Raw genomic sequence first — 14,031 nt, forward strand, 5'->3', positions numbered from 1 at the left:
TCACTAGTGACTGGCTCCATGAGGTATTTCCTGGAGTTCTAGTAAGAAGCAGTAACCAGTGGAGTTCAACCAGGTCTGTTGGGAGATATCAGCTCACTGAAGACATTGGTGAATGGTTGCTCAACTTCGTGGATTGGTTGAAGTTTGACATTAACACCGTTGGATGCCGGCTAGCTCAGTGGTCTAGTGGTTAAGCGCTCGCGCGCGAGACTGATAGGTTATCGGTTGGAATCTCTCGAGGCGAGATCGTGGATGCACACTGCTGAGGAGTCCCACAATGGGACGAAACGGCCGTCCACTTCTTCCAGGTTTTCCATGGTAGTCTAGCTTCAGTTGACTGATGATTTCAACCATAAAATTACTCAAATCTCCACAAAACCCCCTTCTAAATGTTATGAATAAATTTATAAATCCACATATTCGTCAAAACAAGCAATCTTGTACTACATCAGTAAAATTAATAAATAATGAATTTTAAAATACATAGCTTAAAGGTTCTGTAATTAATTCAATACAAAGAATCAAACGAATGGTATTTCATACGATCAATGAATAACATTTAATATTATACACTACTCAGCTTTTTTAAATTAATAACACAATAATACAAAAAGCGACTAAAGTAAACAATATATTCATTATGTTGCCTTCTAGGATACAAAAATTTACAAATCTCATCTCTTATGTGATATACAGTATATTTTACACTCGAAATTTTTTTTTAACAGTCTGAATAAAATTAAATCTCACTAGTTAAAATGAATTGCTGAAATTCCTTCTTAAAATAATTCTTAGATATTGTAAACAATTAACTAATACTCTGTTCATGGTACTATTTCTAACATAATTTGCATTCCTTAAACAGAGCCTAAAAGCCAATGCACGTGTTATATCTAGCATAAACAAAGTAACATACATTTTTTAACTATTAAGAATCAACGGAGCTTTCATCAAGATAAATTATAATTCATTTACATTGAATATAGATTGTTGTCTCCAGTGGCTGACGTTATTCTTTGACTTGGCCTCCTGACTGCTTACTTCCAACCTTTTCATGTAACAGTTCACCATTGTATATTAGGTACCAAGTGGTACAGTTTGTGTACTACACATTTTAATGACTTGCGACTATAAGGTTTCCTAATGAAATTGACAAACTAATTATTAATATTTAATGGCAGTCGGTAGTTAAAAGATAAAGATTTTTATAATATCGGAAAGCATAATGTGTACAATTTACCGGTCTTTACCTTCATATAATAAAACGTTTTTACCTCAACCCGTGTTTATCAATTTTACACTTATAAGTTGCTGATCCGTCAATTTTACAAATAGAACTTACTTATTAAAATTCTCATTGATATTGTTATCATTCATTGTATAGTATGGCAGCTTTCAAAGCATCAATTACTACTGTTAATATTGTTGAACTATTTTAATGTCTTTGTTTTAAATTTTAATATTTTGTTAGGATGCTGAAGAATTAGAGAAATCATGGTTACTTTTGGTTGATATGTATATACAAAGTGGTAAACTTGAAGTTTGCCAGGAGCTATTAAAAAAATGTCTCAAGTATAATAAGGTAAGAGAATTATTGTGACTAGACGTAATGAATATAAGATGATTGTGTTATACTGTTTAACTGTTCCCAGTTATCGTTTTAAAAAAATAGTATAAGTTTAGTGTTTCATGTTGTTTCAGTGGGTTCCATACTGTTAATGCAAGAGCAGAGTAAAAAAAGCGGTTACGTGATCAGTCTTCGGTATGTCATCATAAAAATACTGACATGTTTTATATCAAAAACTGACCTTAGTAAGCCTATAACTGTTATTATTGTTACATCCACATATGATTTATTCTAACTTTTGGGCAAATTGATTATTATAATCTTTCCAGTTACTCTGTCACTCAGATCTTTACCCATGTCAGTTAACCAGTGTAACCTTGAGTATGTTATGTATCTGTATGTATGGTGGTACATATACTGCATGTGATCTAACCATGAATGACGAAAAATAAGTCACCTAATTATTCTGGTAATCGGTGTATTACGGAACTCCAATCGCTGAATCTTTTATTGCTTGTCTGCTGTTGAGTATTAGCGAATCTTAAATATACGTAATTGGTACCCCGTGACATTAACTGAGTAATCATTTCAGTTTTGTTTCTAATGCTCAATGATCATAGTTTAAAAAACGTATTTCCTATCAAAATTTCATCACAAAATCATTTCTGGATTTTAATGTCATTATGCAACAGACATATCATGTTTTTAAAAAAATAAGTAATATATATAAGCATTTCTACTATCATTTCGAGATTTCATTTAAATCATGAACCGATCCATGTTAGACCACCACTGAAAAATTTGAAGTATTGGATGGCCTTTTCGTACTAATATGGGGCTCCCCAGCAGTGCGCATCTATGATCCTGCACGCTAGATTTGAAACCAACACATCTGCTCTCACGCAAAACCCCTAACCTCTGGACTCCTGAGACGGCATCCAAAGTTGTCAATGTCTAACTCCAATCAATCCACGATGTTGCGCGATTTAATATTTCCGAAATCTAGGTTTTATGTTTTATAAGTCAGTTTTTAGGAACATAAATATCAAATTTATTATCCTTTTTCTGTTGTTAACGTATCCTATAGATGTTTCCAGATTTGTAACGATTAATATCTTTCATATATATTTAACAATTTAATTTTCTTTTCTAGATAATATCATGATTATCTTACAGCAGCAGCTTTAAATTTTGACTATGACGATGTAATTGACACCGTAATCCCTAAATTATTCTAAATAACATTCTATGATATTAGAACGCAGTGACTTTAGATTCTTTTTGGACAGACCTTAAATAATGGTTGCTGTAAAGTGCGGTTTTATCGTAAAAGCCTAGACCTAAAAACAAAACTGGATATTATTCGTTGAGGTTTAAAACATTACAATCCATCATTGAGTTTATCCCGATGTGTGTCGTCGTTGTAAAATGTAGTATCACTCTTTGTTCTTCTGAAATAAGTACCATGAAAAATAACATTTTTTAACAAGGTTTATTAATTATATTGGGTAAAAGTATCTGTTTTATACACAAATATCGTATCACAGCATGAGGTTAGGGGAACCCAATTTTAATTTATGTATTTAAATAGCCAATTCGTTATTCAATGTAATTTATCTATCAACTGCACATTTGCGTACTTAGCTTCGAGGCTAATGATATTATTCAGCTCCTTAAATCAAGTCAGTAGAATACCGCTTTGATCTGAGACCCTCTTGTTGAAAGTAGACTAATAAACTCCTGAAACCCATGTTTTCAGGGTCTGTTGTTTCGTAGCCAAGCTAGTTGTCGAAGTGATCTACAATGTCAATTTATGTATGAAAAAAAGCCATATTCTGTGACCTAATATTTGTTTTCATTAAAATTATTATTTGGTCTGTAAAACATTATATAAAGTATCATAAAACAAATTATTCATCATCTTATTAATAATTATCTATTGGGAGCACGTTATTTCCAAGAGCATTTCCATTGTCTAAGAAGTTATGTTTACATTTTCATCAGAGTGTATTTTTTTGATCATGTTGATTAAATGGCTGATAATGTTAGCTAATTGTAAAACAATAAACCCAGTAAAAATGAATTTACCAACCGTTCTTCATGTATATTCAGCAACTTGATCTAGTGAAATGGCCCAAAAAGGAATTCTTATTTTTACGTGAGAGCTGATAAGTATGAGTAATTATTATCGTGCCATCAGTATTCCGTTTTCTGAGCTATTTATCCACAAAATAATAATAACCTCTGGTTGAAAGTAGACTATTGCACTCCTGAAACTCACGCTTCCAGGTTCTGTTGTTTCAGAGCCGAGCTAGTTGTCGAAGTGATCTACAATGTCAATTTATGTACGAAGAAAGCTATATTCGGTGACCTAATATAATGATATCTTGATCATAAAAGTGTTTGTTATTTATGCTATTATGGAAGGTACTATGTAAATTCTGTCCAATCGTAGTCACTGGATATTAATTAAACAAATAAATCTCTACATGAATCACTTAAGGGATATACGTTTATACCCAACAGATTACTATTCTTTCAAAAGAACTTCAAATTCCACTCACATGAGAAATAAACGTAACAGCGACCATTAAAATGTCTTGATTATTTTTGTGTCGAACTTTTAATTAATTCTATAATTTGAAAAAAGGCATCACACTCTATACTCATGGGAATTGGCATAAATCATAATTCCCTTGGATTAATAATTTTATCATTACGTAAAGTATTGGGAGCAATCATTTCGATCATAACAAAGCCTAATTCACATGAGAAAATATATAATACGCGTAAACTCGTCTACAACCTACCAGATTTTCTTTTTGCATTTGTTAAATTAGAAAGAATATAAATTACTTTCTATAAATAAACCTTTAAAAAGAAATACCTTTTTTCAAAAAACAATCTAACTCGTTTACTAAAATTCTAAACATCCTTTCAGACAAAAGTTCAAAAGGATTCATGTCTCCATTTCTTTACTGTCTACTTACAATTTTATATCTTCCAGTTGAACAACCATTTGTTAGACGCCCATTTATGTTGATATTCAGTTAATTTGTAATTAAAATAAATGTAATAGATAAAATAGGTTTGCTTTCGATGAAAAGCTGCAAAAAAATGCATTGTGATGTAATATCATTGTAAATTCCATACATATGTAATTTAGATGTATTCTTTTTTTAGATAAACCACAGAATACTGATATTGTTCTTGTGACCTTCAGATAGAGGTTGTTATTTTAAAATATGCATTAGGAAATGGAATTACTGAAGATATTTAACTGCATATGATTGCCTAAGTGATGAAACTAAATTGTTTTATGGAAGTAAGACGTTACATTGTCTTACTAAATAGTATAAATATAATATATTCACTAGATTGACTTCTTAACAAGATTTTGATTGAACTTACGGCTTTGTTTCAACTAATATAGGATCTCATAATGGAAAATCAAGAATATATTAACTTTAGATCATTTAGTTCTGTTATTATTCTCAATATTTAAAATGAACTCAAAGATTTCATCAAGAAATTATTTCAGTTTTGTTGATAATAAATATTTCATATATTTCTAATTCATAATTCTAGTCAAGCTCTAAAGCTTATGAATATTTCGGTTTAATTATGGAAAAAGAACAAAATTTCTCTGAAGCTGCAAAATATTATGAATATGTTTGGAACAATTCAAATCATCAAAGCCCTGTAATTGGTAAGAGAAATCTAACAATTTAAGCTTTAAAAATTATTGTTTTCAACAGTGGCTGATATCAGTCAAAGACTCTTTTAAACAGTAACCATTGTGCATAAGAGATTTAGGATAATCCAATGATTGAAGATTATTATTACAGTATTCAAAATGGCATAAATTAATTGATTATCATTTAAAAGAGTTTTTAGTAATCTATTCAGTATGTGTCATGTTTGTTTTTGATGAAGAACTTTAGATTAAAACAGTTGTACTTAACTTTCAAAAGAAACTATCTATAAGTCTTCAAACTCATACATTATGAAAACAAATCTTTACATTTATACAATATCTTTGTAGATGAATTAACAGTATATTTATTAACTTAAATGAACATTAAGGATAAGTTATCTCGCAATACGTGTTATCAAGTAAACGAAACGAAAATTCTGATAAAAGAAATTCATCAGTCAAAAGGAATAAAATGCTTTGAATACGTTTTTTTATAGTAGAAATCTTATTTTCCAGAAGGAATAACAGATATAAAAAGGAACGAATCGAGCGAAGAAATTTCTTTTCAATTGGTTTTATATCATGGCTCTACACTAATATATATATGATTCACAATAAAGGAATAACACTCATGGAGTAGATACGTTGCGTAACAATTATATAATGACATATCGATTATTAGTTGGAAGAAAGAGGATTAATAATTATTCGAAAATCAAGCTGTTGCTACGTTGCATAATATGTGAAAGGAGAAGAAAGAACTAACAAAATATTCTGATGAATGGTCAGTAACATAGTAGTTATGTAAGAATCAAGAGACGATTGTAGAGAATAAGTAAAAAACAAAAATACAAACATGGAAGGAATACGATAATTGTTTACCAAAGTTCTGCTACAAACTCCGCTATTCCGATGGCCAGGTTAGCGAGAGTGGTTGTACAAACTTCTTTTGGATACAAAGGTTCGTTTTGTGAAGATGAATTGCGATGGCTTCAGCTATGTGCAAAAGACGAACTCGTAAACCATGCGGCAAATTTGATGGAATATAGTAGATAACCTGAAAAGCTTTATTCATTTCAACTTGATGATCTGTGTCCACCAAGTGAGCGAGAATAGAACTCTTAATTACGTTTACTTGTCCTTCGCTCAACCACGACGGATGGTGTTCTGTTATTCATTGACGAACTTGCCGAATTGTACGCCCTATGTAACTGGCTCTACAGGAGCAGTTGAATTGGTAAATACACACAGATGTGGCGTAGAGCCATGATGAAAAATTAATTGAAAAGAACTTTCTTCGCTCAATTCGTTCCTTTTTATTTGCCAAATGTTAAAATGGGAATTTTCACTATAACAGATATAGTCAGAATAAATTATAAATAATTCCTGGCTATAAAATAGCAGTGACAAATAAGACTATATTTATATTTTCACAGTTACTACGTAGGTTAATAAAAGAATATGTAAAGAGTTACCAAAATGTAATCAATTAAAGAAATCAATATAGCATGAACTATAATACAATAACATTTAATAATATATAAATTAGTTCCATACGGAATAATCTTACCTTTTTAAGTTTTCTTTCCAAGAAGTGAGTTACTTTAGAATTAAATTTCCTCTGGTATTTAATTTTTCAATTTTTTTTTCTTTTTTCAAAATATATACTGATATCATATGGCATTTTTACATATTTTATGTACAATTATTTAATTATTGACAAATATATAACAATCGAATAGATTGTTATCTTATCTAACTAATTATTTTGATTAATGATTCCTTAGTTGACTTCTTTCTTTTCTTTTTTTGTCTTTCTTTTTCGAGTGTATTCTTCATGAATGTAGACTTTTATCAGATTGTTATTCATTGTTGTTGAAAATTCCAAACATCGTTTTGAATCCTTTTGGATTGCATCAGCTTCGTTATTATTATTACTCTTTTTTTCTTTGTTTTCTATCGCTATTAAAACTATTTAAAATTCATACATATTTCTAATTAGTTTAAAATGGGGGGGGGATGGCTTTTTTATCCACTTCACTTTTATACTTTCCTTTTTTTTCTTTGTTAAATGAAAATTTATCAGCAAAAAATTAACTTTACCATTATGCTTGTAATAATGACTTAGGGATATTACATATTGAGTGGTTATATTTGTTTGTATGTATTTCAGTTAGGTCACATTTATGTTTTTATAATTATTTTTCACTATATTTACATATACTGCTGGATATAATGAAAAAATAATAATAAACAAGCACGACATTCAGTAAATGTGAATGGATGCTTTATAATGAGGATGATGATGATGATGATGATGGTGATAATGATGAAAAAGCTATTCTTTTGTATGATATTTATTGTTATACTATAAATATTCAAGTTCTGGATAATGCATATGAATGGTAATAATTGTGTAACAAAGTTCATTACTAATGGCTAATATAATTTACAAAAAAATATTGATCCACATTTAGAATTTAAAAGATCTTATGTGGGATATTATTTTTGGCATGATAATTGTAGCATAAAATAGTTTAGTTCTTTGATCTTACTAGTTAGACATCACTATTAAGTTGTGATAAATAAAATGAGAAATTTGGAAATATTAAAGAAAATAATTGTATGTCTTATCAGAAGGGATTTTGTGGAGATTTAGTATTTTCATAGTTGAAAGCGCATGTCAATGGAAGCTAGACCACCAAGGAAAACCTGGAAGCAATGGACGGCCGTTTCGTCCTATTGTGGGACTTCTCAGCAGTGCGCATTCGCGACCTCGCCTCACGAGACTCGAACCCAGGACCTACCAGTCTCGCGCCAGAGCACTTAACCGATAGACCACTGAGCTAGCTGGCATCCAACGGTGTCAATGTCTAACTTCAACCAATCCATGAAGTTGAGCAAACGTTCACCAATTGTCTTCAGTGAGTTCCTATCTCACAACAGACGTAGTTTGAACTCCACTGGTCACTGCTTCTCACTAGAACTGCAGCATTTAGCTCTCGAAGTCAGTCGCTAGTGAGTATATGATTATTATTATCAGAAGAGGTTTGTTGTGCTTCCAGATTTTCCCTGGTGGTCTAGCTTCCATTGACTCACGCTTCCAACTATGAAAATTATATGGCTATTCACTAATCAAAGTTTATAATTGACCGTTGTTGATGTTCAGGACTACAAATCTTTAGCTTATCCAGCTAATCAATCCAAAACATGGATAAATGAGAGTCATGAATTCTGTTACTAGCTACATACCAAATATACTGAAAATGTACGTAAATTAATTACAGAGTACATGTTGTTAATACTTCAATCATAGGACGTATTTGAACTCAGCTTTCACAAAGCTTTTTACAGTAATATATATATTTATTTATTACGATGAAGTTAATGCTGGATGGTTATGTTATATTGATAAGTATCATGAAATGTCTTCTCTTTCACTAGCTGTCCATATACTTTGAATATGAATCAATCCCAGTTACAAAATCACAGAAAACCAATAGACGGTTATAGGCACTCATTACTAATAAAGCTGAATCACCTATTTATTGGTTTCCATCAAGTTTATTATTTTCCTATCAAATTAATTTTGTCTAATGACAGAATATGATATCAGTTATCAGTTAATTAAGTTTTTTCCTGCTGTTCAACAAATAAATTACATGTCAAGACTATTTCATATTGATATCTATAAAATATCATTTAGATATATATAGAACGTACAATGTTTCTCTGGTTACTACCTATTTTTCATTATACAGGTTATAAACTGGCATACAATTATTTAAAAAGTAAAAATTATTTAGGAGCAATTGAAGTTTCCCTACAAGTAGGTTAAACAATTTAATATTCGACAAATGTCTTTGTGTTATGTAATATTTGAGTGAACAATTGTTTTTAATAACTTCATCGTTAAACCCCCAAATGCCCTGGTACATGGGGAGAATCCGTTCTCCCTCTCGAAGTGCTCTCACATGGCCACGCTTATATAGCCCCTGCCAGGGAAGTCCTACTCACTGCCTTCTCGTGGCGGGGGTGTTGTTTATGAAACTGAGAGGACGAAGAGCGAATGTCCGGCGCCTTAACCGGGTTGGTGGATGTGGAGTGTTTACCTAGGGGAGCTGAAAAACCCTGATTCCAAACCAATGGTGCATATGGGCTTCAGTATCCTGAAGGAACAAATGGCGTATGAATCAATCGTTGGTTACCGGCTACCATGGGACTTCATCTCCTCAGGATGCTCCACTGCCTTGTGAGTTAGACCTTTAGGTCAAAAGCTCGGGGTGTGGCCCCCTAAGAAAACCACCTGCTTCGGTTTGGGCACCTGGGCAGTATCACAGCCCTTACACAAAAGTGTGGAGCATATGTATCCGGTGCCCTTTGTACCAATATGTATATGATTAAATAAATAAATAGGCTCTGCAATGATAAGTCCATTATTATGATATTTTACAAAGGCTAAAATAAGTCATGAATTAATGAATTTGACAATGTTATATGTTAAAAATGGTGAATGTTTGCACCATTTATAATATAAATACTTTAAAATTATATTATTCGTAAATTAGAAGGGTTATGTAATAAAGGTTAGAATGATCTGTAGTAAAGTGTCAAGTCATAATCAACATAATAGTAATATAACAAAATAAAAAGATCCTGTGTATAAATGCATAGTAGGAGAATTTCGTCTTGTTAATCGAGGTAGTAATGATAATAACAGTGATAACAATAGTAATTGTAATGTCGTTATGTGAATATGATATGTAATAAGAGGGGTGTTATCAAGTTTATTACAATAATAAAGAATTCATAGGAATCGGGAAAGATGAATATGAAGAATAAGAGAGGTATAAACACAAAAGGAACTGAGAGGGGGAATGATTTATAATATCCATTTTAGGTATCCGATGATCTAGTCGTGGGCAACGGTAAACATAGAGGCCGGATATACCTCTTCTGGAGTTAATCTTGACAGCTTCAGATATGTGGAGTAGCCGTATTCTAGTTCCTTTAGGTATATTCTTTGGAACTTGGTATAAAACAGAGAAAGATTCACTTAATATAATGTTCACTATCTATCAAGTTAGAAAGAACAGTATTGCTAATCGATTTAATTACTCCTTTTCCCAACCGTGATGGTACACGTTTACGAACATCCAAGGAAAAAGCCCTATGAGTACGACCTGTGTAACGAACTCCACAGGAGCGGTTGAAGTGGTTTACACACTTTACTACAAATCATTAAAATCTTTATTACATGACCCTTATAATTTTCAAATAATATAATTTAAAGTATTTATATCGTAACAGATGCAGTGATTCGCCATTTTTTAACATATAACATTGTCGAATTCATTAATTCATGACTTATTTTAGCCTTTGTAAAATATCATTAATAATGGACTTATAATTGTAGAGCTTGATGATGAAGTTATTTTAAACAATTGTTCTCTCAAATACACTTTATTTATGATTATATAATATTGTTTTATTCAAGAGAATTATTCATCTGCCTAATTCGACATAAAAGCAAAATGTAATTAAGATTAATAAGAAATAATCTTGTAACTAGTTAAATTTCAGTAATAAAACTTAATGTTTACTAATCAGTGACTTGATCCTTAAAAAACATATTTTTAGACCACTTTGATTTAATTGTATTCGCATATGTATATGATTGGATTTCCATTTAGCGATTCAAAGTAATATATTCTATCGCTAATAGGGGGTCATGGTTTGATATTCATGAAAATTTCCGAATCACAGTGAAATAGTTGACTAGTACTCTTTCATTTTCAATGATTTCCTAGCTAATATCTTTTTGTGGGAAATAATAGTGACCAAATTATGTTAATCTCTAAGATAATTTATTAATAACTGATAATGGCTTAGTAACAGCATGTAAACTCGTTATTAAAATGCATCACTATATAAGTGAGGTAGAAATTAATATATTTATAGTTATAGATGTATTTTTTGTTACCCCAAATTTTATTGTTGTTATTCTTTAATAATAATAAGCTTGTTTTTAAAGTTATTCCCCTTTAACAATGACAAAATTGTTTTTTCTTTTCTATATAAAACAGGTTTTATCCATTTATCCAAATTATCCAAAAATTCAGAAAGATATCTTGGATAAAGCAAGACTTAATTTACGTGTTTAAATACTGTGTAAAAATGTTTCGTAAACATGAATCTTCTGTGTATACATACACTTATGAATTAAATGTTCTTATTAAATTTATCAAACGGATTAATTGCTTGTTTTCTTACGTACTTACGCTTGTTACTCCCAATGGAGCATAGGCCGCCGACCAACATTCTCCAACGCAATCTGTCATGGGCCTTTCGTTCTAGTTTTATCCAATTTTTGTTCATTCTTCTCAAGTCTGTTTCCCTTTCTCGGCGTAATGTGTTCTCTGGTCTTTCTCTTTTCCTTTGGCCCTCAGGATTCCATGTGAGGACTTGTCTTGTGACGCAGTTGGGTGCTTATTGCTTGTTTTCAGTAAACTATTAATTTTAATGACTTACTCGACTTTCTGAGTAGTACATCTTGTAATCAGAACAGTTGTATCTTTTTATTCAATACTTATAGAAATGGAAATTGAAAAAAAAAACGGTTCTGATTCTGTGATCTTTTCTTCTTAGTAGTGATATCTTTAAGTTATCATTCTATAATGTACTGTGTCGTCAAACATATTGATCACAGTGAAAGAGGTTGAAAATGATAAATAACTCTAATACTTGAAGATAATGGTAATATTTGATGCTCTTTTATGCATAATTTTGGCTGATTGTATGATGATCAATCATTGTTGAAAAGTGATATATGATGAGATATCGTGAGATTGAATCTACCGATTTGTTATATAAAACTAACAATGTTATTCAGTGGTATCAAATCTATAAATATATTGGTAAAAAGCTAATAAAAAACATTTAATTGACGTCAAACAATATCCATAAGCCATAAAATAAAACAGATTTTAAATACTTTTTGGCTTAAAACACCTCTGTCTAGGAGATAATAGTTTATGGCAAAAGCTACCTACACATTTTACAAATGAGTTTTTAATTGCAGGTAGTTGGAATGGATTAGATGAAAATTGTAGGAAATTAAATGAGTAATAACATACAACCATAAATTAACTTATAAACCTTCAATTTATCTTAACCTCAACTGTGTCAAATATAACTTGGAGTAATTCGGATAGATAAACTAACAGCTTGCAAATCACTTTGTTTTACTTCTGTTTAAACAATAGTTAATAGTACTTCAGTGGACGAATTTAAATTCAATACTATAAGATTGCCTACGTTTGTATACCGGATCAGCAAACCTTTTTCGAGTAATTAGGTTTGACAAACAGTTCAGAAACATCGACTTAAAACACAAAAAATGGTTATAAATAGTTCACTCTTACATCAGCTGAACACTCAATTTTAATTGTTTTCTTACTGTTTACTCCTTTGTCTTGAAAGAATCGTGTTGACTATGCTCAAATATGTTTGTTAGTCGGGGTGACTCAACATCTCGGTTTGTTAAAGATAGTCAACAGGAAACTTTAGACCTAGATTTCATTTAGGCCAGTAAAGCCATCAAGGTGTGTCTGCAGTCTTGAAGGAACAAATGTTCTTTGTGGTATTTATACCTACGTCAACCATAGTCCATGTTTTTCTACTAACTAACTCCAAATTTCTGATATCTCAACACAGTGCACGCTTCACTGAGACTAATGACCACATTAGTTGTCCAATAGAATTTAATCTGCACTCTGAGATTTTAACCAATGCCGCTGTTTTGTTATAATCGATGTGTATGAAATAAATAAAGTTACATAATTTTCTGACTTGAATTTTTCTTTTAACAGTAAAAAACGTTTTCAAAAAGAGTCATATTAGTAACTCACCATGTCTTGATGTTTTAAAGAATCCAAAATCAATGTTTTCTAAATATGAAATCTGCATTAGTGATTTATTAGTCACCTAAAAACTTTCGCGTTCATCAATGTGACCATGGATTTGCAAATTAAACAAATTTAAATTATAGCACTTTAACGTCCATTTATCTTTCAACTAAAAGGAGGATTCTTTCTCCTTCTAAATGTCAATTTGATATTAATTATAAATAATGCTTGATCAGAGAACAACAATTACAATACAATAAACATACTTCATGTATGTACATAGATAGCAAGGTGAAAATATACGATTTGATCTATACATTTAAAGTCATTCATTAACATCTTAAAAACAACTATGTACTTCACACTTGTCATTAAATATTATCACGAAATAAGGAATTCTCTTTCTACTTGATATACCCTATCAGATAATAATAGTGCTGAGATAGGGGGAATAGTTTGAAAGTTTATTTAGTCATGAGGTTATCAATTACTTAAATATTTGAATTATTTATGACTTCTAGCATTAAAGATACAATCCAATGATCATAAAAGTTATCTATCATTTAAAAGTGTTAGTAAACAGTAAAATGCCATTAAAAATGTCATTAAAGTGACTGTATTTTTTTATTAAACATCCACAAAAATTTATGGCAAAGTGTATATAGAGTTACATGAATTGTCACGACGTAGACTTTTCCAGATGATAGACGTACATAAACTATAGATGTTCTGATTATGCAAATTGAAACTTAAGTAATAAATAGCTGTTTGCTTCTACGTGTCCAACTATCATGTGTTTTAACATACACCTTCATGCAGTGAAATTCTCAAAACGAAAAGACAAGAATCAATAATTTGAA

At 30.8% G+C, this 14,031-nt stretch overlaps 1 protein-coding gene across 1 annotated transcript; it reads left to right on the forward strand.

Annotated features, from left to right (window-relative positions):
* Positions 1-1,513: 1,513 nt before the first annotated feature.
* Smp_126250 (hypothetical protein) lies at positions 1,514-11,428 on the forward strand (the record flags this gene model as incomplete). Its single annotated transcript, XM_018796664.1, has 3 exons — positions 1,514-1,582; positions 5,156-5,269; positions 11,351-11,428. 3 exons carry the CDS (start codon positions 1,514-1,516, stop codon positions 11,426-11,428), a joined length of 261 nt encoding a protein of 86 aa, XP_018646835.1.
* Positions 11,429-14,031: the final 2,603 nt, after the last annotated feature.

The sequence above is a fragment of the Schistosoma mansoni genome, assembly GCF_000237925.1.
Source record: "Schistosoma mansoni, WGS project CABG00000000 data, supercontig 0170, strain Puerto Rico, whole genome shotgun sequence".
Classification (NCBI taxonomy): domain Eukaryota; kingdom Metazoa; phylum Platyhelminthes; class Trematoda; order Strigeidida; family Schistosomatidae; genus Schistosoma; species Schistosoma mansoni.